This window comes from Carassius auratus, chromosome 42 (assembly GCF_003368295.1).
Source record: "Carassius auratus strain Wakin chromosome 42, ASM336829v1, whole genome shotgun sequence".
In the NCBI taxonomy this organism is placed as follows: Eukaryota; Metazoa; Chordata; class Actinopteri; order Cypriniformes; family Cyprinidae; genus Carassius; species Carassius auratus.
In genome coordinates, this window is record NC_039284.1 from 12,376,214 (window position 1) to 12,403,531 (window position 27,318).

The following is a 27,318-nucleotide window of genomic DNA, read 5'->3' on the forward strand; positions in this document are numbered from 1 at the left end:
ATATTAGCATATAAATTGTTTTATATATATTATACTGTATATATATTTATATATATAAATTATATAAAACAATTTAAATGCTTTCTGCAGAACTCTGCACAGGCAATGCAAAAATAAAAATAAAAAAAATAACGAAATGTTAAGAAATATAATATTATTATTATACTTTTATTATTATTAGAACATTAATAATATTAATTAACAGCCCACGCTGCAGTAATGACTTAAATGCCTCTCCAAAACTCTCTTCTTAGGAGTTTTCGTTCAACTCAATTTCTCAATGTTTCTCTCTCTCAGACTAGTACGGCCACGTCTCTGTCGGTCAGTGAGGATCTGATCTTCTGTGGTTGTGCTGATGGGACAGTGAGAGCGTTTAGCCCCACTGACCTGCACTTTATCTGTACGCTGCCTCACCCTCACAGCCTGGGCACAGACATCGCCGCTGTAACAGAGGCCAGGTAAGATCAGACACATTAGTGATACTTACAGTACCATGTATTACCTTCACTGAAAGCCATTTCATAGCAAGACAAATATTCATAGCGGACAACTGTACTGTTAAAAAACTGACCCAAGCATGCTTCAGACACACCACTCCCAGAATGCACACTGTCATTCTGTCTTTCTTTATAATTGGCAGGAAATAGCAGTGGTCTAAGTGTGGGTTCTACTTGGAAACATTTTCTTGTGACACTTTACAAGAGTATTTAATGTTCCTGTAATCTATCTGATGTCTCCACAGCCATCTCTTCGCCTACAAGGAAAACGTCCGCTATCCTGACACGGTGGGCATGTCTTATGATCCCACGAACCGCTGGCTGTCCTGCGTCTACAGCGATCACAGTCTGTATGTGTGGGATGTACGTGATCTCCAGAAAGTGGGCAAGGTGTACTCAGCTCTCTACCACTCGTCCCGCATTTGGAGTGTGGAGGTGAGAAACAAGACAAACATTTTTAACTCTTACTGAAATAAAGTAAAATAAAAAATACTTGTTTAATTTCAGCTCTTTGCAGAGGCAACGTCAAATAAGACAAACATTTCATGCAAACATTAACGTGATGACAGAAAGAGGGTGCTTAAAAATTACGTAACAGTTCATACATAGGTGTTTACTTTTACCTACAAACTAATTGCATGCATTTCAAGTAGAATAATTATTGTTTAGGATTATGAAAAAACTCAGCCAAATGTATTAAGACTTCTGAATGGTGTGTATGGTAACATGTTTTTGTCTATTTCTGTCCTTTCATTGTGTTGTATGTTGACATTTCGCCTGCTGGAATAATGTGAGGCAGGTCTTTTGTATTTGAGCCTCATGTTTTTGTATTATTTTTGTGAGGCCTGATGTGAACTCATATGATACTCATACTGTATTAATGAAAACCCACCTGCTGTAGGTTTCAGTCTTATGTACCAGACAAATTTTGTATTTTTTCCATTGTGACGGGCTATATATTTTTTTTAAAACTTGTGGGATTTGTTGACATGCAGCATTTACTGTATTTTCAGGATATGTCTTGGGCTGTATGCACAAATCAGATCACATGATTATGAATATGACTTTCCTTTTGGTTTGTTGTGTCTGTCTCTAGTTGTCTGGCATTTTGTGACCTCATCAAAATTCCTGAAATATGTCTATAATTACAGGTCAGGGTTATTATAATTAACTAAAACTAAAACCATAAAAAACTGTAACAGAAGTATAGTTTAACATTTTTTTTTAACTTGAAGTTAAATAATTAAAACTAAATCAGCTACAACTAATAAATAAAAGATACTTATATAGATGTTTTAAAAATATATTATTTATATAATGTTTAATAATATAATAACAAAAACAAATTATTAAAACTAAAATGGAAATTAAATGTAATTTAATTCTAAATAATAACAAAACCTATAAGACTATATCAGTGATAGTTAAATAATACTGGTACAGGCCTTAATATTTAATCAATAATAAACTGAATTATTGTAAATATACAGTGTCAGCTAAAGGTTTTGTTACACAATATTCAACAGACAGCTTCAGCTGTGACTGTATTCAAAATATGCCTAAAATATATTTTTATCTTATACACAGTTGCTAAATAAAACAAATAATAAAGACACATTTTCATTTAAATGCTCTCCTATCCAGTGCTAGACTGTAGTGTATAGGCCTTGTGTGTCACAGATGAGTATTCTCTGTTTGTATAAAGAGGATGTGTGATTAACGCTCATTACGTAAGACTGCTCCTTCTTGATTGGCTGATAATGACCTAATAGAGTTGAAATACCACATTAGAGTAAATACACCTGTATTTGTTTGTTTGTAAGAGTCTGTGTGATGTAATGTTGTGTATTTTGTCTGGTTGAATCACTTCTCATTCCTTTGTCCTGCAGGTGTACCCAGAGACGGGGGATGGAGAGCCACGTTTGTCTCGCGGATCGTTCCTCAGCTGTTCTTCTGACAATACGATCCGTTTATGGAACACAGACGCTCAGAACACCACCCTCAGCCGAAACCTCATCAGCAATGTGAGTTCTGAAAGACTGGAAACAAATCCAACCTTGTTTTTTGGCTACTGCAAAAAAACTACTGTTTAAAGATTTTGGGGTCAGTAGTTTTTTTTTTTAATTATTATTAAAAAATAAAAAAAAAGGTAAAAGTGACATTAAAGACATTTATAATGTCACAAATAAATGCTGTTCTTTTGAACTCCCCATTTATCAAAAAACTAAATATTAAGCAGCAACTGTTTTCAGTATTAATAATTATAGTTATAAGAAATGTTTTTTGAGCAGCAAATCAACATATTAGAATGATTTCTGAAGGATCAAGTGACACTGAAGACTGGTGTAATGAAAAACCTTACTTATATAACATTTCGCAATATTAATGTTCATTCTATTTTATTTTAGCAAATAAAGCATAGGAGACTTGTCTCAAAATCTAACTTTTCAATGGTAGTGTATTTTCTGTGAAAAACAAGCATCACACTTAGGGTGCTACTGTGAACTGATTCATATTTCTTTTATAAACCGCAAATTTTCATAAAAAAAAATTAGCTGCTGTACTATCAGTAACTCAGGCATTAAAATGCATTTAAACATTTAATTCACGTCAAACATCCAAATATTGGACACTTTATTACTGTCAAACCTCAGTAGAAGTTGGTTAAAACATATTGCAAAAATTTAAGTTTTATTTAGTTCTGATTTGGTGGATTTACAAATGCCCTTTGCATTGATATTTATCTAAAATAACAATATTCATGCATTTTAAGTAACTTTAAAAATACAGTATGCATATTTAAAAAAGTAATGAATAAGTCACAAATTATAATAATTTGTCTCTAAAGGACCTCCAGAAGGTTATTTATATGGACAGCAACAGCTCCTCCCTGCTGGACCCGGACTGCACAATCTCCAGTAACTCGGAGAAGGTCGAGCCACAGACCTCAGACAACCGGACAGGCATCAGGACCATCTGCGTGAGCCCAGACGGCCTGCACCTGGCATCAGGGGACCGCAATGGATCACTGAGGTCTGTTTTTCTCACGACTGCTTAACACTTCTTCTCTAATTGATTTGAGTTTATTGATCCTCTGAGGGTTTTAATGGAAAGGACAATGTTTTTGTTTACTGGGTGTCTCATGCACGTTACACCATCTATGAAAACTGTGTATTTAATGCATTATAAAAGTATTCTCAATGATTTGAAACTACATTCTACTTCAGAAAATGTAAAAGATGTTTTAGCCAATCAGACCCTCACTGAACTTCTGTTGTTTCCAGAATCCATGACTTGGAGAACATGGAGGAAATTCTAGACGTTCAGGCCCACGACTCTGAGATATTGTGTCTAGAGTACTCCAAACCTGAGACTGGTGAGTGCTGTTTTTTATATATATATAGATGTGTAGCTGATTAAATCCTGCACTGAGGTGCCGCTTAATGCTCCAGTAAAAAGGAAGTGCTGATCCAGCGCAGATGCTCAGCAGATGCTCTGTAACCTTGTAGTCATCACTTCACACATATGCCACCAGCAGTTTACAGCTATGGTTTCCAGAGTAAACTAAAATCAGCTCAACCTGGTTTAACTTAATATTGAAGTCCTGTTTTCAATCCAAAAACACCCTCTCAATGTTCAGTGCCACAGCTTAATATACAGAGACAACAGTAAGTCATTATTTTAGTTGATCTGTCTTTAAAAAGTTTAAATAATATGTAAACATTGAAATGTTTGTTTGAACGCCCCGACCATCCGGACATAGAAGCATTGGCTGCATCAGTGGACACTACCTGTTTGACTGACCAATGGCAGATGCAGAAATGTTCAGGAAGACTGTTTGAAAACATATTTTCAGTTCCATTTAGTGATGTTTGTAACACATAAATCATCTTTAAAAACTATCACTAACATCTGTGACAGGCTGTAAATTACCAAAGAAAATTGTTCTTGTACTTCAGGTTGTAGAAACAACAAAAAACATGCATCAGAATACAAGCGAGCAGCAATGTGTGTAAACATTTAAAATATGCAGTTATCATTGGCTCTATTGTGGTAATAGACAGCGTGCCATGTGTGCTTCTGATAGAGCTTCAGTCGTAAGTAACCCAGAAAGTTATTTTTCAGAGGAACTGAAAAGGAAACGAAAGAGCCACGGGGATCTATTTCAGAGAGCAGACGTGACATGATTAGAGGATACTGACATTCCAGTAATAGTTGACTAAACAGTTGTTGATCTTAAACAGCAAGATAATATACTTTGGAAACTGTCAGCGTTCACAAAAAAGTGTAGCAATGCTACGGTATTATCATTGTGATAATGTTCCAGAAAAATCATGCACAAGATTTCTTCTGGGTAGTTGCCACGATGCTGCTTTATTATATATGGCTTGAGTCCCGTGATATTTTAGAATGATCTATACACTTAAAAAATATTATATTTGTTTATTAATATTTGTAACTTTTATTTTTAGATGTTCAGTTTTTATTTAAAGTGTTAGTGATTTTGTTATATTAGTTTTTAAAAATATTTAAAATTTTTATTTAATCTGTTTAACTGTAGTAATTTAGTATTCTAACTTATTTCATTTCAGGTAGTTGCCAAGGCAATATTTTAAAATGTTTTTTTTTTAAATTTGGTTTAATATTTCTTTTTTAATTTTGATTATTTTATTTATTTATTTATTTCAATAAAGAAAACTATCATTTTTAATAATTTTACTTTCAGTTAACAATAATAACAATGCTTTGGTCCCTTCTTCAATGTGAATCCATGGGATTTTTTCATGCTTATTCTTCCCTATTACTTTGGAAATGCCTCCAACTACCACTAACTAGAATAATGTAATGCTCTCTAGTTCTCTAAAACTCTTGAGACTCTACGCAAGGCTGGGGGTTTAAAGCAGGCATATTGAGAGTCATGATCTTCCCCTGGTTAGTGCAGTTCAGTTGTGCTGAGCATGTGTTGCCTTGGCTGGTGGTTTATATCAGGCTCAAGGCCAGACATTGTGTTCAGCTGGATGAGAAACAGGACATCTACTAGAACACATAGAGGTACTCAATCTCGCCTTCTTGCTTGCTTTCCTCTCCTGCTCTTTCGTGACACTGTGAAAGGGTTCTCTCAGTTTAATGGACCACTGATCCCACGCACTGTAACAGGCCAAAATGGCTTATCTACCATAATCTGCACAGTATTTCGACATTTTCTGCACTGAATTGTTTGGAATGAATGGAATATAAACTTGCTCATTTGGTTTTCTGTACCTGTTTAACATGCACTTCAGAAAACAACTGATCAATTCTAAATGGCCTGCACGGATCTGTAAACCTCATGAGCTGCATTTTGATTCGTTTTTGCAGTAAAGAACATCACATTATCATTTGTGAGTCTGCTCTGCAGCTGGTAGAGTTTTCAACACGATCTGGCTTTTCTTCTGCTTAGTGCAAAAACATATCATCTTCTGTTCTCTCAGAGGCATTTGCATCTTTTCTTCACTGTGTGAAGTCGCACATGAACACGGTGTGTTAGTGAATCAGCTTGTGGTGTGAAAAGTGCAAGAACAAAACCAGGAGCCGCTTTCAACGGCTCTCTGGATATTGATCTTTTAAACACTATTTCAGAAATGCAGTTTGGCTGGTATATGCTTACAGATGTACTGAGGGGCTGCCGGTAACTGTATCAGATGATAATATCGTGACATGTTCATTTTACTAACATTGTCTTCATGTACACTGCCATTCAAAGGTTGATGCAGAATGGATAATTCCTCCAGTCTTCAGTGTCACATGATCCTTCAGACATCATTCTAATATGCTGATTTGCTTCTCAGGAAATAATCATTGTTCAAAGTATATTCAGGATTTTTTTGGCACATAGAACATTTTATATTATGTTTAATATGTGTTTAATGTGTGTTAGGGCTGAAATTGTTGGCCACCGCCAGCAGAGACAGACTGATCCATGTTCTGGATGCGGATCAGGAATACAGCCTCCTGCAAACACTGGATGAACACTCTTCCTCTATTACTGCTGTACGATTCGCTGGTGAGATCCTGACAGCCGTGCCTCCTTTTATTTCACAACAAATGCTGGAAATGTTCATGTGTGACGTCTCTGTTTCAGCTAATGATGGGAAAGTCAGGATGATTAGTTGCGGTGCTGATAAGAGCATCTACTTCCGCACGGCACAGAAGGTGAGATCACTTTTTTGTTACATTTAGATGTTTATTATTTACCAATAACCTATTTTTTCATTGGAAATCTTTAAAATGGAAAGAGTGCCATTTCTTTCATTGAGAATGAAAGAATCCTGAGTCAGAGCTGTCAGATTCCTCAGGCCTCAAGAAACCATTGCCATAGATTCAAAGAACACCTGATTTAAATAAACTCACCAGGGGCCAGTGATTCAGTGTGAGACACAAACAAGCACTTCTGACATCCTAAATGAATCCTGACATATCAACTTTGAAGTCTTTGAGTTTGTTTCTGGGTGAACATTAAGAATGAGAATTAAGATCTGTTGAGATTAATCCACAAAACATTACATATAATTAAATATTGTCCAGTTAGAATTAACATGTATGTCCAAATGTCTGAAAAGAATTGTTCTGCTTCTCAGAACCCTTACACCAAACATAAAACCAGATTCAGGTGGACAGTTCATTTATAAGTGGAATAAACTAATGGAGCAGATAGTGATCAGATTTGACGTCTTCAGGAGCTTGTGCAACTGTAAAATCTGTTTTATTTCTGACCTTAATGTGACCCAGGACCGGGGATTATTATATAAATCCACTATATCATGCTTAAAGATCATTTCCATTCTCATTCAAGGAAGAAACTTTTTTATATAAATTATTATGAATTATATTTATTTATTTAAAGAAAAAAATGGTTTAAAGTAGTGTTTATATTCGTTATTCTTTGCACTGAACTAATCTTTAAACATGCCAAAACAGACAGAGGAGGGAACAGCTTTCACACGTACTCATCACATAGTGAGGAAGACTACACTGTATGACATGGATGTTGACCCCACACGGAAATATGCCGTCATTGGATGTCAGGATCGCAGCATCAGGTTGGTTTTCTTGTTTTTTAGCAATATTATTATATAATAAAATGTTTTTTATTATTTTATTTTTTTTTATTTTACATATATTTTTTATGTTTTATCTACTTAGAATGGTTTCATTGTGTGTGTGTGTATATATATATATTTATTTTTAAATACCTTGCTATGTGTACTGTGTTAGGCTAACCAAGACTTGTCATTTTCCCTTGCTCTTTTGTTAGTATTGATTGTTTCTGTTTTCCTGATTTGTAAGTCGCTTTGGATAAAAGTGTCTGCAAAATGACTAAATGTAAATGTAAATATATATATTTGGACCTCATCTGACAGGTGTTACAGTCATTTGTAGTAAGACTCACAGCATTCGAAGATTACCACTCAAGTACAGTTGGATGGAATTAGAGGCTTGACTGGTTAATCCAGTCACATTTAGCATGTTGGAGACTACACACACACACACACACACACACACACACACACGTACTGAGTCAGCCTTTCTGTTATGTCTGAGACACCTGACCAATCAAAATCATTAGACAATCTGAGTTGAATGGCATTCTAAAGTGCTTTTTCGAAAAAGAAGATTTAAATGGTGAACTTATACACTATTAGATTTTATTATTATTCCCAGGCCACTTATAATGCTAGCCAATGTTTTTTTCTAATTTCTAATTTTTTTTTACCTTTCTTTGAAAAAAGTTAGTTATGCACACCAAGGCTGTATTTATTTGATTTAAAAAAATACAGTAAAAACATTAATATTGTGAAATATTATTACAATTTAAAGAGAGTGTTTTATATTTTCATTTACATTAAAATTGTATTTATTCCTGTGATAGGAAAGCTGTATTTTCACCATAACTCCAGGCTTCAGTATCACATGATCCCGCAGAAATCATTCTAATATGCTGAATAGCTGCTCAAGAAACATTTCTCAGTAATATAAATGTGGATAAAAGTTGAAACTGCTTCAATATAAAAAAGTTTTCTGCAGGATCTTTAACATCTGCAATGGCAAGCAAGAGAAAGTCTACAAGGGCTCCCAAGGGGATGACGGGAACCTTATCAAGGTAGGCAGACCTTAAATGAAAAGATAAGGTATCAAATTAGTTCAGATGCTGCTTTTTATCTCAGTCATACGGTTATTGATCTGTCTGAATATGTTTATTAGGTTCAGATGGATCCCTCTGGTCTTTATGTGGCCACAAGCTGCTCAGACAAAAACATAAGCATCTTTGACTTCTGCACCGGAGAATGTGTGGCCACCATGTTTGGCCATTCTGGTAAGATGAGCTCTGCATGTGAGATTATGCAACTTATAATACCTTATTTTAAAGGAAAACCTTTTTATCTTCTGAAATCAAGTCTAAGCATTGTGTTTGTTGGGCCTCTTTTAGAGATTGTAACAGGACTGAAGTTTACTAATGACTGTAAAAATCTTATATCTGTATCGGGAGACAGGTAAGTGTTTCCAAATAACTTAGTTCTCAGATGAAGAATCCATTATTTGACTCAGTTCATCATATTACATGTTAAATTTGGCTGCTGTTGTGTGTTCAAGCTGTATCTTTGTGTGGCGGCTCTGTTCTGAGTTGACCAACAAAATGATACAACGGCTCTCAGAACTGAAACAGAACAGCAGACCTGTTCAGAAGAACCCAACAAATAAACAACACACACCTAGGTATAAAGCTAACTTATCATTTGTTGCTTTTGAAATTACACAACATGAAATGGTGATTTCTTAATGTTTTCTGGTTTGTATCAGCACAAGGAAAAAAATCCACAGTGACCCTGTTATTGGCACCATGTTGTCAGACAGTGACAAAGACTTGGAGGAAGATGAGATGTTCCCTCACATGTCTTCGGGCAGCAGTGGTGGCGAGGAGACAGGTAATGCATCCGACATTCTCCAGAAGTCTTACTAAACTGGTTTGGCTGGTTATATATACACACTATATCCAACTTTTTTGGGTTAGGTTGGGTTACGGCATGTGACTTTATTGGGTGAGACTTCTTCCAAATGTTTTTTTTTTGTTTTGTTTTGTAAGCTTCTCATATTATTGATTGTTTCTGTTGCAAGGTTCAGCTGAAGAAAAACGCAATACACTCAATTCACGTATTAAGAAGGTAAGGAAGTTTGCATGATTTTAGCTTTCATTTTGTTGGTTCTTTTTAACATCCTGTCTCTTATCAGCAATGGAACAGTTGTGAACATGAGGGTTCACGGCTAAGACAGCGTTGTTCCAGGAGACTGGGTAGTATTGATCTGAAGGTAAAGTCCATGCTTGACCTGAGGCAGCTGGAGTCTTTCGCCATGCCTTTCTTCCCCAGCAAAACCCAAGATGTTCATAAAGACCTTCCACCACATAAGAACCAAGAACTAGGAAGCACCATCAGTCTGCAGACTATTGCTGCATGGGTAAGCTTAATATGAATAAGACAAACTGTACGTACACTTCTAACTTTAAAAACTTATCTGATCAGATATAGTCTCATGGAGCTATACTTTTCACTATACCAGCATAAATCGGCTTCATTTTACAGCTTAAATCGTCAAAACATGGTAAATTTTTTTGATGAAATTTGAAATGTATGATGCAACAATAATAAACCTGCATGCAACAAAATGGAAACTCATTAAAATAATACCACAGGGTCTACAACTGGTCTTAGATATAATACAGAAACTGATTTACAGAGAATGATGAGATTGAGACCTCTTGAAATCAATGCCGTTTTTTGGGTGCTCATGAACCTGTTTGTCTGTTTTGTCTCTATTTGACTTCTACATCTTCTCTGTAGGTACCTGAAGAGAGTGAAGCACGAGGACAAACACGCCCTCTTTCCATCCCACTGTCCCCTCAAACCCCAGAGATGGAGGTGCTATATCCTGAGGGATGTGAAGAAGACCAAATCAGTCTTGCTGGCAGGTCAGTAAAATACGGAGCCCCGCACATGACATGCAAGAAAAAATAAATAAATTGTGCGCACGATTTACTAATTTGTTCCCTCAATTTACTAAAACGTGCACGCGATTACTATTGCGTTCCCTCGATTTACTATTGCATTTGCTCGATCAATAGCAAATCGAGGGAACGAATTAGTAAATCGTGCGCACAATTTATAAATCGAATGAATGCAATAGTAAATCGAGGGAATGCCATAGTAAACGTGTGCACGTTTTAGTACATTGAGGGAATGAATTAGTAAATCATGCACACGCTTTAGCCTTATATTTTTTCCTTCGTGTCCTGTGCGGGGCTCCGTAGTAAAACAAATCTCACTAGCATAATTTTATTTATACTGTTTGTGTAAATATTCAGTATACACTGATTGTTTCTGGCATTTCTGATTTCATCTGAAAGTTTTTGATAATTCAGGGTTTGGAACAACATGAGGGTTAATAAATAATGACAGAAATTTTATTTTTTGGGGGTGGAGCATACCTATAATTGTGCAGTTAGAATTCATAAAATGATCTAAAGCATAATTTCCGAGATGATCTTCAAATACCTGTCTGTTCTCTTTTCTTTGTTTGTGCATAGTGAGTATCAAGTGAAAAAGTTGTCACATGGAGTAAGATGTGCTAAAGGGAACTCTTTTCCTGAGAAGCAGAGTCCAGACAGCGCCTGCTTTACGGAATATTCCAGCAGTCACCTCTCCAGCCCTGAACACCCTGGAGAAGGTATTAAAAACTAAACAAACTCACACTGAACAGACTCCCACAATCATTTAACTAATTGCAATGGGTACTTGATGAGATAAAGGAGTTGATATTTCTGTGTTTGCTGAAGACTCTGAGACAACCGAGCCACTGAGTGTAGATGAAAACTCATCAGAACTGGATATGGAAGATCTTGATGAGGAAGAGGAGAACAGCATGAGGAAGAATGATGTTCAGACTCCTGTACCTCAGACCCCAGACCAGGAGTCCTTTCTCAAGAGTCTTTGGAGTCCCGAAGTAACTCCAAATATCTCTGACAGCATGTCATCAAAGTTCTTCAATCAGAACTCCCCTAGAAGGTAAGAAGCAGTCGCTCTTTGACCAAATCCCTTCTAACCGTGACTTCTATTCCCAGTGACATTTAGACTTCTAAGGAGAAAACAACCATGTTATGCCCTTTCTTTACCAGAACTGCAATCCCATTCCCCACAAACAAAAGCAGTGACATTAAAACCACCAGTGAAGCTGTACAGCCACTTATCTCAGAGGTGCAGCCCCTCATGGAGAATAAGAGACCAGACAAACAGCAGGAATCCCACGACACTGAGAGGACAACAGGTCAGCGTTTAATTCAGAAGAAAAGCACAACCGTCATGGATTCACGCAGACTGATCAGCCCTGTCGCTAAAGCTGCCGCAAGTCACAACAGTTCTCCAGGCATGAGGAAAGCTCAGTCTATCCACAACATCTCCTCAGAAGGTAAATCATCCATAAACTTGTGCTGCTGAATATAGGTTTATGGAGTATTACACATTATGTTATGCATTATTTGCTCCACGGGGCCTGTCTTCTTTTCTCACATTAATCATCTGTTCCATACCTCTTCCATCCCTAATCAGCTGACATGGTCCAGACATCCAGTCGTCCTTCTAAGGAAGTCCACCCACAGCCCCAGACCCCAGACCACTCAGAGATGCAAAGACCATGGCGTTCCCTTCCCACCATCCCGCTCACCAGCCCTACATCTACCCTGTCAAGGGACATCACCACACCTACCAAGTCCAGATCCCATTCCTATATGAGTCCTACCACTAGCTCCATGGCCAAGATGACTCGCTCTGTTTCCATGGGTGACAACTTGAATGTGTTAGAACTAGAAGACACAGGATCTTCAGACTTTCACAGGGGCTCAAGTTCTAACACTTCCAACCCTCAGAGGGCCTCCCAAAGCAAGCCCACCAGTCCTGTTGCCCAGGTCTCATCCCCTAATACTTCGGCATCCTTATTTCCAGTTACACCCACATTGAGTGCTGGCTCAACTGGAAACTCTTCCTCTAGAGGGCTCCAGGTCAAACTGACTGGCAGTGCTCGACCACTGCTCCATATAGATATTCCCAATCCTCTTCCAGATAAACCTTTGTTATCTTCCCTCTCACCATGCAGCAAGATCCCCAAACTTTCACAAAAGGTAAAGGAGCCCTCAAGTAGAACTCCAACAACTCCCTCTTCAAATCCTGGAGCGGTTCACCTGCTTAACAGCATTGTACAACCGGTCACAGCTGTTTGTTTGAACACATCTGAAACCCCAGACCAGATTGAGTTTAGTATGGTTCTTGTTCCAAGCCAAACCAAGAATTTAACAGAAGGTGAACTCCACTCGCATACAGAGCCAAGAAAAGAGGATACTTCCAAGGCTGAGTGCCCTCCCATGAGCCAGTGCAGCCTAAGTGTGCTCCAGTCTTCCTCAGGATCTCAAGACTCAGGTTTGCTAGGACATCAGTCTTACCTCGTTGCATCTCCTGTTCTGCTATGGTTTGGGCTGTCTAAACACTTATTTAGCAAAGTGTCCTGGCCTATCTCATCCTCCACCTCCACCATCACATCTTTCATCTCTTCTTCACCCTCTCCACCCATTAACCATTTCCACCTGCAGGGTGAGGCATGCACTTACTAACACTTGCTGTAACATCCATCTTCTAATCCAGTGGTACTCAACCAATTAAGGGGCCATTTATTTGACATATCTATTTTCTCACTAAAACATTCTCTATTAATCCAAATAAATGGATGATTCTCAAAGCATTAACATTATTTAAACTAGTAGAAGCTTTTTGGATCAACATCCTTAGTTGGAACATTCTTACCAACCAATTATTGTCCTCTGATTTTAGATTTCTAGCCAGGAACAACATGATATTAACTGATCATTTCTAGGGTAGGGTTGGGTTAAAGCAAGGGTGTCCAGTCTTTTAGAGGCTCGCTCTCCTGCATGGTTTAGCTCCATCACACCTGCCTGAAGGTTTCTAGTGTGGAAAGGTGCCCTTCAAGAGCAGAATTTGGAAATGGAACAACATTCATACCAACCAATCGTTAACCTTGGGTCTTTAGGATACTGTCCTCCAGCAGTATTCTTAGGATTAATAATTTCCCTTTGGTTTTAATATTAGGGTTAGGGTTGTTGTAAGTCAACTGGAATGTTGTTCCAGGAACAACGAATGGTGTATTTTTAGATATTTTGTGCTGAGTGCCACTGCACTAAATAATTTCCCCTGCTTTATAGTTCTCAGATTTACTTTTCACTGTAAGCTCAGTCCCATTTATATGTTTTTGTTTTGACTCTAACAGGGTTTGATTTCTCCTCCGCAGACACATCTCTCAGTGTGGATTCTTGTAGGCTGGTTGCAAAAGAATTGCAGAGCAGTTTTAAAAGAGCCTCCCACCTCTACAAAATGGTAGGTTATCATTTGGCCACATACACATTTAATTGTAGAGCAGGCTGCGCTTCAGCCCACACATCTGCCTAAACTGTTTTGTGCAGGCGACTTGAATCGAACTTTGCATATGTGTGTGCTTTCTTGTAGCTAAACAACTCCACTGACTCCAGCGAGGAGCAGCAGGTAATGGCGGGTGTGCTGGCCGAAGCATTAGAGGGGATGAGAGATGAGCTGAACTGCCTGCCACCATGCACTCCTTCAAGATCTCCCAGCACTTACACTGTGCACACATTAGCTAACAGTGATGCAACATTAGGTGATGATAGGACACTTGCCCTATTAGAGCAGTACTCCAAACTGCTGCTCAGTGCAGTGGAAAAGAGGATGAACAACAAAATCTGATTTCTATGTGAGCTGTGGCTGCAACAGGTTACCTAGCCATGAGACTGCACAGCAGACTGTTTTAGATAGCAAGGAGCTTTTAATAAAGAGAAATGCCACTATCCTACCTCCCTGTTTAGCATGCTAGTATGGCAGCAACACACCCCTGACCTTTCACACCTCTTTGCAATATTCTGTGCCCTGCTACTAAAACGTATCCAAAAAGTTTCGCCCAAATGACCCAAATGGCATCAGGGAGAGTAATTGGTTACATGTGTTTTGTTGACTGCATGGTACAACAAAATCGATTCATTGGTTATTGTCTTAAAAGACGAATAAGCTATTTTATATGGATACAATATTCTGTCATGTGTAAAAACAAACTGTTGTTGAGAAGAATCTCCAGCTAGCGTCATTTATATGAACTTGTTTAATATTTACAAATATTCTCGAAGATCTCTTACAAAGGGACCAATGTCCCTGGAAGTCAGCAAGGCAGATTTGTCTCACTTTTACCTTTTATTATGGAATGGTTTTTATACTGTATTTTGTGTTATTGCTGAAACTCTCAAGTTGAATTAGGACAGTGGGGGCATATTTATTCTGTGATAGGTCAATGAGTCGCACAGAGGTTCTTCAACTGTGTTTGTTGTATAATATCAATGTCCTGATGGCCAGCAGAGTCAGTTGGGTGCCAGAGAAAAACAATTGGGGGATTTTGGAAGATTTTGTATTGTTTTATTTGCAGGACTTTTTTGTACATGAATAGTAACTGTCTCATGGATATGGGTGCCTTAATCTCGACCAGCAATTTGCTTGAAGGAATGAATCCGGCATTTGTAATTCAAGCAGGTTATATATCGAAATGATCTGTGATATTTGGATGTTGTCCACCTCTAATTGATCAATTCTAGGTTACATATGGTGACAGAAACAAAACTGCCATAAAACACTGAACTGAATTGCTCATTCTGGTGATACTGATGAAGTTGCAATAGCCAAGTAGATAAAGTTTGTTGAACTTTTGTGCACAAATTATGAGAACAGTTTACAGATTTTACAGAACTTTAGTTTTAAAAACTCCTTTATCCTGAAATGCATTTTTTTTTTTTTTCAGAAAAACTTTATTTTGGAGTGTTTTCCAATTATGTCTTCTTAAAGTTATGTTTTTATTGTTATGTGATATACTGTTATTTTCCCAAGAGCTAAACAAAACTGTAATCCAGTCATTCCCAAAATCCCTTGCTAACTAGTTTAAGGTGTTGCCTCTCTGACCTCTGCCTGAAACAACTCTTCTTTTCTGTATTAATATTGATCATGTACAGTAAGGCACTTTTTTGTCATTAAGCTTGATTCAATGATGGCATATTATGTTCAGTGTACTGTAACTTCTTATATAGATGGACCTGCAAATATTTTATAGCGTCCAGCTCTTCTGATACAAATCCAAGCTAAAGCCAGGTGCACACTGTATGATTTTGGGATGTCAAAAGATTGTTTTCTGTTGACAGGCCAAATTAACACTCTTTGATTGCTTAACATGACATAGTTTTTGTGAATAAAAATATTAGAACATGACACGATTGACAATCTAAACACCTAGTAAATGCCATCAGTGGCGACCAAAGATTTATATCATACAGCCATACAATACGGTTGATGTCACAGTCACCATGACCTTTTATCCAGCATCTCACTGGTGTCATATTGTAAGATCTGACATTTCAAAAATATTGCACAGTGTACACCCAGCTTAAATCAACACTGCAACTAGTTGAGATGCAACTTACCTATGGTCTAGGATGCACAAATTACATTTATTGACTTGATGAGGTTCCACTTCTTGTCACATTCTGTCAAACTGTTCTTACAAATGTATTAATGATGAAAGGTGCAAAATGTGCAATTTCAACAACAATTGGTACCCCTTTTCACCAATGGCAAATTGCACTTGCAGTCTTGTAGTGAAATAGATTTATTTACACCCATTTTAGTATGCAGCAAAAGCTCTTATTTGTCATCTCATAGCCAAGACTGAAAATGCATGAGATAAAAATGATAATTAATGTAAGCCCAAACAGAGTTTATTTAGCTAGCTAGTGGGCTTCAGTGATGTAGCAGAAATGAAAACCGTACAGTAAGACTGCATCAGTAACAAAAGTACTGTGTGAGAATCAGCATGAATACACTGCACATGCATGAAGAAAGGCAGAATTTAAGCTGGGCTCGCTTCCTGAACTAGAATGCATGGTTGTATGCTTGACCTGCTCCTCGTGAACAATCACGCAGACTTACTGCTTTTAGCATCATCTCTCAGTGGTGACCAGCTCTGCTTTCATGTAAACTATGGTCAATGGATCAAGATGTTTTTTGGCATTACATATGGACCAGTACTTTCTTTCAGAAACTTGTGACTTTGTCTTACCTTTTGCTCCAAACTGAAGTCAAGTGTTTCTATATTCTCTTTATACAATCCGTCACCTAAAATCTCTTTCTCAGAGAAGTCAAACAAATAAAACTGTATTTATTACATGTTAAACTGTATTGTTTATTGCAATATTATTCTAGATCACTAAAAATGTGCATGCACATCTCAACAGCATTTGTCAAGGAAGTAATTGTACTTCATATCATATTCCATGTCATACCAGAAATTCACTGCCAAGACAAAAAAAAAAAGAAAAGAAAAAGAGCAGTGGTGGGACACGAGGAGGGCAGGTACAAGATCTCTCCAGCTTTCACAGTGCAGAGAGGTTTAGCCAGCATGTAGGAGTCTAGAGGGATCCACGGGACCTGCAAAACATGCAAGATGTTATACAGTTTTTCCACACATTATTCTGAAATTATTATAACAATATAAAATTACTTTTTAATAAATATTTATAATGTTTATACATTTAAGAATTCCACTTTGGTTGAATCTTCCTCATCTGCTATTTTAAAGATGCCATCTTGTGTCTGTTTGTCGCTGGCTGGTAGAGCTCTACAAGAAAGAAATAAAACACAATGTCAATAGACAGTCCTGTGGCCCATGTTCTTGTTAAAAAAAAAAACATTCAGTGTTCAAGCTAAGCTAGACAAATAAAATAGCTGGATAGAAAACTGCTCCTTGCCATACGGTAGGCTATAAAAGGTCGATCCATATATAACTAGAAATATTTATAATTATTAAAATAACAATGGCGTTTTACGGTTTTATTAATTTCCGTTTCATTCCACTTTTCCGTGTCTGGAATTCACACTTTTAAAATTATTAAAAGTTTACATCATATACAGTATAAGATTTATACTTCATTTATAAGATTTCTGTAGGAATACTGAAAAAAAAATATCTGTTGAGGGTTAAATTTAAATAATATTTTTAGTTGTTAAAAACAAAGTGACAATTTGTATCTTCTCTGGAGCACTGATTGTATAATCTGATGCATCCTTGGTCAAACTTGAAACTTTTTCAGGCTTCTCATTGGCCAACACATGTCTCTACGGTTGAGATTATATCGCCACCTGTTGGTATGGAATGCTCTTGACAGTGCATCATAGCGTGCGTGTTCGCGTGCTTTTGCGTTTTCATATGGACGTAGATTTAAAAAAAAAAAAAAACGGAAGAAGGAAAAACTAAAAACAAAAATACCCGTATACGTGTGGACATGGCCTGAGATAAAGCTCTGAGGAAGAGAAGACTGATGTCACTGATATGCTTATATTTTGGGCATGCCTAAAAACAATCAAACAAAAAAAAACATAGTATCACTGTTTTTGTAACAATACACTTTTCTTGAAATATATATATATTTTTAAATTTTGAGGTTAAGATATGACCCATGCTATTATTTACCGAGATTCACCTATTTATGTTTTAAGTTGAATGATATATAATGATAAACATTTAATGATAAATAATTTACCTTAAAATACTATAACTATTGCATGTGCATTATCTATAGGCCTATATCTTTATGTCTGTCTGGTTATTATCGGCATTCTATAATTTGATTATAACCTAACAACATATTATGTGTTAAAATTCAGTTGATTGAATTGAAGACTTTAATGCATTTATGACATTTTTTTTCCATCTAAGGGTTCATCTGATCTGGGCCTAAAGGGTCAAGCTTTGAGAACCAAAAATTGTCCTTTTATTACATCACTACAAACATTTATTTTTAAATGTTTAAAAGATTGTAAAATGCATGACTCCATGATTTAGCTAAACAAAATGTCTACAGTAAGTTAGTTACCTTTGAATAGAGTCCTTTGCACTTCTTTAAGATACAGTGACTACTTTTGAACCACCAGACATTGCATCCTAGTTGTTTGTGAGTAATGCATCTGTGTAAGTCTATATGTCCAAACCTGTTTTTGGTTATACACAGGAATATTGTGTCAACAGTGAAACTTGCTTGCCTTTTGGATCTCTAATTCATTCCACTTCAAGCTCGAAATGATGAATACAACCCAGAGGTGCTTTCTTACTAGTTTATATATACAACAATTGTTAAATCATATATACGTACATTTAAATAGCATTTTTTTCTTTAAAGGAATAGTTCTTGTAAATTGTCATTGTTTACTCTGTATGTCATTGACATAAGGATGAGTAAAGTAAATGACAAAATAAACATTTTGGGTGAACTGTTTCATGTCCATTTTTCAGTCTTTTCAGTAGCATAACTCTAAACTTTGCCTATGCATAGTGTTTTGCTGCAGTTATAATGAAGATCCCTGAACCAAGAACTACTGCCCTGATATTCAGCTCTGGAAAAATGAAGGTACACATAATATATATTCAGAACTCTAACCACAACACATTACAGTAACACAACTGTAAAAAAGATCAACTTAGCTCAGAAATAGTCTCACATGTGTCTTTTACCCTATATTTGCCTTTTCCTTTGTTAATCTTAGCAGAAAACAGTACAGACACTTAGCTTGCATGCCAAATTTCTTGACTTCAAAATCCAGTTGGAAGTTGTGACTGTTGTGTCTGCTTTCCTATATGCTTAGAAGGCCTGGTCCTCACTCACCAGCAGTTTCAGCAGGTCTGGACAGGCATCTGTCTGTCATAAATGACTTTGATGATTACTGGCCCACAACATGAGTGACCTCGTAACATCTGTCTTTAACCATTTTACCCCTCTAGCTATGAGCCAGAGTTGTTTCCTGAACTGATATATCGTATGGTGAAGCCATGTATTGTACTGCTGATTTTTGTGTCTGGAAAAGTCGTGCTAACAGTTGGTTTAGTCTTTTTCACTAGTCTAATTTTACATAGTCCATTTAGCTAAAATGTACTCATCCTCAGGCCATAAAAGAGTTTTTCTTTATCGAATGGATCTTCTGCAGTGAATGGGTGCCATCAGAATGAGAGTCCAAACGGCTGATAAAAACATCCCAATAATCCACAAGTAATGCACACCACTCCAGTCCATCAATTAACAGCTTGTGTAGTATACAGATCTATGTTTGTGTGGGAACTATTCCAAGTCCAATCTTAAAAAATATTAGGCAGCCATGCATTGAAATTGTTTTTAAAACCTGTTCCCTTCATGTTATTATGATTTTTAGGTGTGAAAGAACAGTCAGAGATCTATGAAGCTTTTTGAAAATATTTACCCCTTCTTCAAAGGGTTCAGGAAGCAGTAGAAATGCTGCACTTATGCTTATATGAGCTACATCTGAATATTTGTCTAGAACAATGCGCCTCATATCCATATATGAGTGATCCTTAAAGGTTTGAATGCAATAATTTAATCAAAAGTTTAGTTATTGCACTTTGTTTAATGTCTTTGTTTACTTTATGTGTTGTCTACATTGGTGAGGTTTGCTGAAATAACAGAGGATTCCAAAGCGTATGGTGAAAAGTAATGTTTTGTTAAAATACTCAGCTTTGCCCTATGCAGACATGTCCACTTAGGTTATGTTTTTTCCCTTTTGTACATTTTAAACTGCTACTTGCTCATGCAGGTAAATAAATGTCAAAGACTTCTCTTTTGAAGAACTGAAATGAGTGAAATGAAATTAAGCCTAATTTCCTTTATAAATACGTTTTTTTTTACTGTTTTCATAATTATACTATATTTATGAAGTATAAATATAAATTTATCCAGGAATCAAATGTCAGAAATTCTCGAATGGGACTCATACTATTTTGATTTTCCGATGGCAAAATTATATGATATTTTAGATTCAAGTATGGTTACCATGGTAATTTGTTGTAAGAGACGCCATCACCACACACGTGACAAACACAAACAACACACGACACAGTGCGTAGCGCAGACATTTATTACTCTCTGAGCATAGAGACATTAGGACCAGAACTACTGGTTACATTTAATATTTCCAACTACAGATCATGTTAATCTAATAGTGACCGTTTCTAAGAGGCGTCTATTATTTATAGAGCCTGTATAATCATGGCTTGTTCCTTATCAGGCGAACCCCGGGCTTTGGGGCCTGGTGAAGAGCATCCAGAGTCTGCATCAGAGACCCGGGAGGCCGTTCGACCCCAGCCGTCTCAGCAGCACCTTCAGCCGGCGTGCGTGAGTGCTGCTGCCGCGGTCATGGTGGAGGCTCTGGATGATGCAGAGGGACTCTTTGTAGCCGTGGAGAGATGTCCGCTTTGCAACACGGCCAGACGCAGACTGACCTGCGCCCGATGCATTCAGAACGGCGATTTCGTGTTTTTTGACGGGAGAAATCCGGAGAGGTGTTGTGTTTTAACTACTTTTTAAATGATTTACACTGCATGCTAACACAGCTCACTCTAGCATGCGAACAGTTTTCAGTACTATCGAGCTGTTTCACATCTATTTAGTTTATTTAAGCACACGTTCCCCTTTGATTTGAAGTGTTGTCGGAGTTTAAAAGCGTTTTGTAAAGACACTAGATCGCATTTTGTTAATTTATGGCCCTAGCACGCTAACTGCTAACTTTGTAAACAAACTATCAGACAACAAAGAAATTCCAGTTTGCGCTGTCTCGTCCATCTCCTGTCAGATGTCATTGATGTAGCTATTTAAATAGGGTTTAAATCCTTAATTAAAAGTGTTGTCATGGCTTACCTAAGTCTTGTGAAGAAACTCTGTGGCAGTATTTGTTATGCCAATGTGTTAACTTTAGCTGTGTCATGTTGCCAAATGTGACAGTTTCATTATTAAAAATAAATATGTGTGTGTGTGTGTGTGTGAGAGAGAGAGACTGTATCTTTATTAACTATTTTATACGTATATATATATATATATATACAGGTCCTTCTCAAAAAATAGCATATTGTGATAAAGTTCATTATTTTCCATAATGTAATGATAAAAATTAAACTTTCATATATTTTAGATTCATTGCACACCAACTGAAATATTTCAGGTCTTTTATTGTTTTAATACTGATGATTTTGGCATACAGCTCATGAAAACCCAAAATTCCTATCTCAAAAAAATTAGCATATCATGAAAAGGTTTTCTAATCAAGCTATTAACCTAATCATCTGAATCAACTAATTAACTCTAAACACCTGCAAAAGATTCCTGAGGCTTTTAAAAACTCCCAGCCTGGTTCATTACTCCAAACCGCAATCATGGGTAAGACTGTTGACCTGACTGCTGTCCAGAAGGCCATCATTTACACCCTCAAGCGAGAGGGTAAGATACAGAAAAAAATTCTGAACGAATAGGCTGTTCCCAGAGTGCTGTATCAAGGCACCTCAGTGGGAAGTCTGTGGGAAGGAAAAAGTGTGGCAAAAAACGCTGCACAACGCGAAGAGGTGTCCGGACCCTGAGGAAGATTGAGGAGAAGGACCGATTCCAGACCTTGGGGGACCTGCGTAGCAGTGGACTGAGTCTGGAGTAGAAACATCCAGAGCCACCGTGCACAGGCGTGTGCAGGAAATGGACTACAGGTGCCGCATTCCCCAGGTCAAGCCACTTTTGAACCAGAAACCGCGGCAGAAGCGCCTGACCTGGGCTACAGAGAAGCAGCACTGGACTTTTGGACAAGTTTTGCATGTCATTCGGAAATCAAGGTGCCAGAGTCTGGAGGAAGACTGGGGAGAAGGAAATGCCAAAATACCTGAAGTCCAGTGTCAAGTACCCATAGTCAGTGATGGTCTGGGGTGCCATGTCAGCTGCTGGTGTTGGTCCACTGTGTTTTATCAAGGGCAGGGTCAGTTCAGCCAGCTATCCGGAGATTGGAGCACTTCATGCTTCCATCTGCTGAAAAGCTTTATGGAGATGAATATTTCATTTTTCAGCACGACCTGGCACCTGCTCACAGTGCCAAACCACTGGTAAATGGTTTACTGACCATGGTATTACTGTGCTCAATTTGCCTGGCAACTCTCCTGACCTGAACCGCATAGAGAATCTGTGGGATATTGTGAAGAGAAAGTTGAGAGACGCAAGACCCAACACTCTGGATGAGCTTAAGGCTGCTATCGAAGCATCCTGGCCCTCCATAACACCTCAGCAGTGCCACAGGCTGATTGCCTCCATGCCACGCCGCACTGAAGCAGTCATTTCTGCAAAAGGATTCCTGAACAAGTATTGAGTGCATAACTGAACATCATTATTAGAAGGTTTACTTTTTTTTTTGTTTTTAAAAACACTTTTCTTTTATTGGTCGGATGAAATATGCTAATTTTTTTAGACTGGCATTTTGGGTTTTCATGAGCTGTATGCCAAAATCATCAGTATTAAAACCATAAAAGACCTGAAATATTTCAGTTGGTGTGCAATGCATCTAAAATATATGAAAGTTTAATTTTTATCAATACATTATGGAAAATAATGAACTTTATCACAATATGCAAATTTTTGGAGAAGGACCTGTATAGATAGATGAATGGCAATTGTGTATTGCTTACTGTATTGCTTCTCTATCATCAGGTATTCAGAAAAGCTTGAAAGACTCCAAAAGCTCAAAAATGAGAAGGAGAATCTTCAACAGAGGTATTATATCAGAATTGTGTGATGCATAATTCAACATTATGTTCAGATGACACCCAGTCTGAATTCTCCTTTTGGTTCAGAGTCATCAGCGCCATGGACAAGAAGGTCCAGGCAGACCAGCTTGTAAGTATTTTTGTGTTTTTGTTTCGTTTTAAGAGCTTGAGTTTGATGATGTGAAAAAATATTTTATCCTGTTTTTAAGATAGTTCTTATAATCATGGTTGTGCATTTTGTTCAACACAGAGGTGGAAAATCATGTCATGCAAGATGAAAATCCAGCAACTCAAAGAGGCCATCTGCACTGGCAATGAAGAAGTGAAGAGTGGTGAGTAAAAGTGTGTAAACATTCATTAATCACACTAATGTACTCAGAGTTATTTTTTAATTGTCATTTCAATAGTAAAAGGACAAAAAATAAAAATAGCAAACTTTTTTTTGTTACGGCTGTTTCTTTTTCTTCACCTCAGGCAGGGAGCTGTTACTGCGTTCCCAAGATGAAGGACAGCGACTGCAGCGCAGGGCCAGCCGACATCAGGAAAAGAGGGACAAAATTAAGCGTCATAACCAGCGTCTGGGCGAGCTTCTGGAGAAGAGATCTAAAGAGCTGCAGGGGAGGCTGGAGGTCCTGGCTGAAGTGCGGAGAGAACACATCCTGGAGCTCACCGCTCACATCTTCAACATCCAGGAGGAGAAGCAGGGCAGCAGGTCAGAACAGATGAGATAAGCATAAACACATTCTAATGAACATTAAAAATCATGCTCATTAACACACTACACACAGTGCTAGTGCCTCGGAATAATATTTTAACTGAGCTTGTTGCAATGCATTCTGGATATTGTCCAAAAACATTGTTAACTTGTAAGACAGCATCATTTAACTGGTTACTTTGTAGAACAACTTTAATTTGATGATTGAATCACCATTAAAACACAAACAAAATAATACACTGCTCTTTAAATTTTACATTTTTGAAAGAAAATAATACTTTTATTCATCAAGGACAAGGTAAATAATGAGAAGTTACAGTAAAGACTATATATATTTTTAACATTTAATAATAAGAAATGTTTCTTCATCACAAAGTAGCCATATTAGAATTAAAAAATTTTTTGAAGGATGAAATGTCTGTTTCCTCACCTGGTATGTGAACCCTAATCATACTGAATAATTGCTTATGAACGTGCTTTTTGATTGTGACGGTTCACTCAGTTGCTCCAGGGACACTCTGGATAATTGTGTAATTACTAACTTTCACTTGGCATTGATAAATGATCATGAACTAATCTTGTTAGGCTGGTTTTTGAAAATTATGTCTAAAACATAATACATCATCTTGAGTGTTTCTGCCTTGCAGGGACCCAGCAGAGGCTGAAAATGACCTTGCTCTGACCTCCAGCACCGTCAGTGAACTCGCAGAGGCGAGGCGAATCACCTACAGCTCAGGCCGCTGGATCTGGGACGATCAGAACGGAGAGACAAGCATCAGTATCACTGCTCCACACGTCACACTTCCCAGTAATGGAGACTGCTCAGCCTATTACAGCTGGGTGGAGGAGAAGAGTGGGAATCAGGGGCCAGGTACAGATAGCAGTAACGCTGGTTATTACTGTACATCTCAAGCATTAAATCAAAAGCAAACTTTAAAAACCTTTGTCTTGTTTTTCAACTTGTTACTCGCTATGAAAACATCCAAGGACGCTGGAATAGAATTAAAACACCAACCAGCCAACTATTGTTATTTTTCAGTGCAGTTATAGTTAACTAAATGTGTAATGTAAAACATTCAGTTTTAATGCTTCAGTTCCTCTTTAAAAAAAATATATATATTTAACCAATTCTTATGTATTTTCTTGTGTAGAGTTGGACCACATCAACCCGGCGCACACCATCAGTGCCGCCCTCTGCTACGCTACACAGCTCGTCAATATCCTGTCTCATATTCTGGATGTCAGCCTTCCGAAAAAATTGTGCAACAGGTGACAGCTGTTTTGTATTTTCTATTTTTATTTTAGTTAATGTCTGTTTTTGACACTTAAAAAAAGTTTTTAGCTTTTTGTAGATCAAGTTACTAAATGAGACTGATAAATGTTGCCCTGACAACTAGATGAAACAAGTTTGTTTGCTTTTTAAAATATTTAATTATAATGTAAAAATGTGTTCTGTTTCGTCTTTTCTACAGCGAGTTCTGTGGTGATAATCTGACCCGCTACCGATTCACCCGTGCTGTAAACAAACTAAACACCAACGTCCTGCACCTCTGCTTCTCACAGGTAAATTCTTCTCAAAACTGAGAGCACTCTGATCTGAGGAGTCCTATTGTGATCATACCTCATGTTTATGCTGGATTTTTAGCATGTCGACAGTGAGCAGCTCCATCCGCACCACACTTTGAGGAATATCATGTTTCTTGTGTCAACGGCAAACAAAAAACTTGGCAGGTGAGAAATTACATTGTCCTGTTCCCTTGTGAAAACTATTTTCCATCATATTGTCCATGATGTGTTATAGTCCACTATTCATGATCCAATCAAATTCCAATAGATAAAAACCAAGTCTTGTCGTAATTATTTGCTGCTGAATTTTATTTTATTTGCCATTGATTTAAAAAAAAAATTATTACTTTTCAATAAATTTGAGATATATATTTATTTATTTATTTATTTTTAAAGAAAGAAATACTTAAAAAAAAAAAAAAAAACATTCAATTGATCAAAAGTGACTGTACGGAATTATAATCACATCTCGATTCTTCTTTTGAATGTTTTAATCATGTAAGAATACTGAAAAAAATAAAATGTTTTGACAAAAATATTAAGCAGCACATCTGTTTTTACCAATGAAAATGACATTTTATGTATTCAAATAGAAAAGTTGTTTTAAATTGTAATAACATTTCAGAATGTTACTGTTATTACTGTATTTTTTATCAAATAAATGCGCCTTTGGTGAGCATAGGAGACCCCCCAACCTTTGGTCAGTGTCATATGATGGAAACTAATGTTTAGAAAACGTTTCCACTGTTGTTCACTGTATAGAACCGGGCCGTTTGAGGTGAGTGCTGCTTTGGAAGACTCTATGGAGTTTGTGGAACCAGAGGCGGCTGGCCCGGCGGAGGAGAGCGGAGAGGAGGCAGTGACGGATGAAGAAACAGACTTGGGCACAGACTGGGAGACGGTTCCAAGCCCTCGCTTCTGTGACATCCCCTCCCAGCCTATGGATCTATCACAGAGCGGCATGCAGGCATCCCAGCCAGTTGGCAATGCAGGGGGCATGATCTCCTCTGCCGCTGCCTCCGTCACGTCCTGGTTTCGCACTTACACCGGACAGCGCTGAGATCTGGTGGATGTGGGGGTGGTTAAAGCAGTTTGACCTATGCAAACACCCCATTACTGTCATCCTCATTTGTCAGCTTGGCTTATTGGGAGAAATAAAGGGAAGTTTTCATCTAACTGCTCATACTAAAGTGTGTGGTGGAAACCAGAGCAAAGGATGTGTTCAGAAACAACTCTTGTGTGGGTTTATTGCAGAATGGAAGTGTGTGGTGAACTACTTCTAAATGTCTGATGTTTTGTAGCTCATGTTATACTGTAGACACCAGTCAACTTTATTCAGTGTACATTGCCAAATATTCTTGTCTGCTCATCGTTGCAGAAATTGTACATTTGACGCATAGTTTGGACTAACTTGACTGCGCTTTTAGAGTTTGACTGGTTGCACCTCACCAGCTCTTCAAAGAACCTTACTGTATACATTTTGCTGGACTTGTCTGAGAGAATGGCAAATGTTATTGGTGTGTCTTGTTTTATTAGATTTTAAATGTACAAGAGGAATTGTATTTTATGAACAAATAAGTTGTATTATTTTCCTTTAAATTTCCTCAAACACTGTGGATTACATTGGGCAGAACAATTCTGCTTTGTTACCCAGTGGAGAGGCTGGCTGTCTATTTGCTCTTAGGATTTATTTGTTTATCACCCTCTTTAGTTGTTGAATTATTTTTTTTCTAAGTTTTCATTGTAGAAATGTTTTCATTTGTATTAGCC

At 37.4% G+C, this 27,318-nt stretch overlaps 2 protein-coding genes, 1 long non-coding RNA gene and 1 pseudogene across 9 annotated transcripts in view; 3 read left to right on the forward strand and 1 right to left on the reverse strand.

Moving 5' to 3' along the window:
- Window positions 1-16,868, forward strand: part of LOC113060675 (mitogen-activated protein kinase-binding protein 1-like) — a 47,651-nt gene extending 30,783 nt beyond the window's left edge. For 2 of the 7 annotated variants that reach the window (XM_026229795.1, XM_026229796.1), the window contains 22 exons: window positions 298-458; window positions 743-932; window positions 2,387-2,521; window positions 3,346-3,530; window positions 3,782-3,873; window positions 6,415-6,540; window positions 6,619-6,689; window positions 7,455-7,576; window positions 8,562-8,637; window positions 8,739-8,850; window positions 8,965-9,028; window positions 9,129-9,251; window positions 9,336-9,460; window positions 9,651-9,697; window positions 9,765-9,989; window positions 10,373-10,500; window positions 11,116-11,255; window positions 11,365-11,593; window positions 11,704-11,993; window positions 12,134-12,997; window positions 13,860-13,966; window positions 14,096-16,868. In XM_026229795.1, coding sequence (XP_026085580.1) covers window positions 298-458; window positions 743-932; window positions 2,387-2,521; window positions 3,346-3,530; window positions 3,782-3,873; window positions 6,415-6,540; window positions 6,619-6,689; window positions 7,455-7,576; window positions 8,562-8,637; window positions 8,739-8,850; window positions 8,965-9,028; window positions 9,129-9,251; window positions 9,336-9,460; window positions 9,651-9,697; window positions 9,765-9,989; window positions 10,373-10,500; window positions 11,116-11,255; window positions 11,365-11,593; window positions 11,704-11,993; window positions 12,134-12,997; window positions 13,860-13,966; window positions 14,096-14,350 — 3,867 coding nt within the window. In that variant the 3' untranslated portion in view covers window positions 14,351-16,868. Of the gene's footprint in view, window positions 1-297; window positions 459-742; window positions 933-2,386; window positions 2,522-3,345; window positions 3,531-3,781; window positions 3,874-6,414; window positions 6,541-6,618; window positions 6,690-7,454; window positions 7,577-8,561; window positions 8,638-8,738; window positions 9,029-9,128; window positions 9,252-9,335; window positions 9,461-9,650; window positions 9,698-9,764; window positions 9,990-10,372; window positions 10,501-11,115; window positions 11,256-11,364; window positions 11,594-11,703; window positions 11,994-12,133; window positions 12,998-13,859; window positions 13,967-14,095 lie in introns of all 7 variants that reach the window. The other 5 variants (XM_026229792.1, XM_026229793.1, XM_026229797.1 and 2 more) reach the window with 4 other exon arrangements.
- Window positions 16,869-17,034: 166 nt separating this feature from the next.
- LOC113060679 (uncharacterized) lies at window positions 17,035-21,482 on the reverse strand. The gene is made up of 3 exons (XR_003278278.1): window positions 21,394-21,482; window positions 17,225-17,312; window positions 17,035-17,122 (listed from the first exon to the last, which is right to left on the reverse strand). It is a non-coding gene; the product is annotated as an uncharacterized LOC113060679 (long non-coding RNA).
- Window positions 18,647-19,972, forward strand: LOC113060678 (TATA box-binding protein-like protein 2; annotated as a pseudogene).
- Window positions 20,746-27,277, forward strand: LOC113060677 (beclin 1-associated autophagy-related key regulator-like). Its single transcript, XM_026229805.1, has 10 exons — window positions 20,746-21,038; window positions 23,212-23,274; window positions 23,355-23,397; window positions 23,518-23,599; window positions 23,742-23,979; window positions 24,630-24,853; window positions 25,134-25,251; window positions 25,455-25,545; window positions 25,628-25,713; window positions 26,311-27,277. Exons 1-10 carry the CDS (start codon window positions 20,746-20,748, stop codon window positions 26,606-26,608), a joined length of 1,536 nt encoding a protein of 511 aa, XP_026085590.1. The 3' UTR covers window positions 26,609-27,277.
- Window positions 27,278-27,318: the final 41 nt, after the last annotated feature.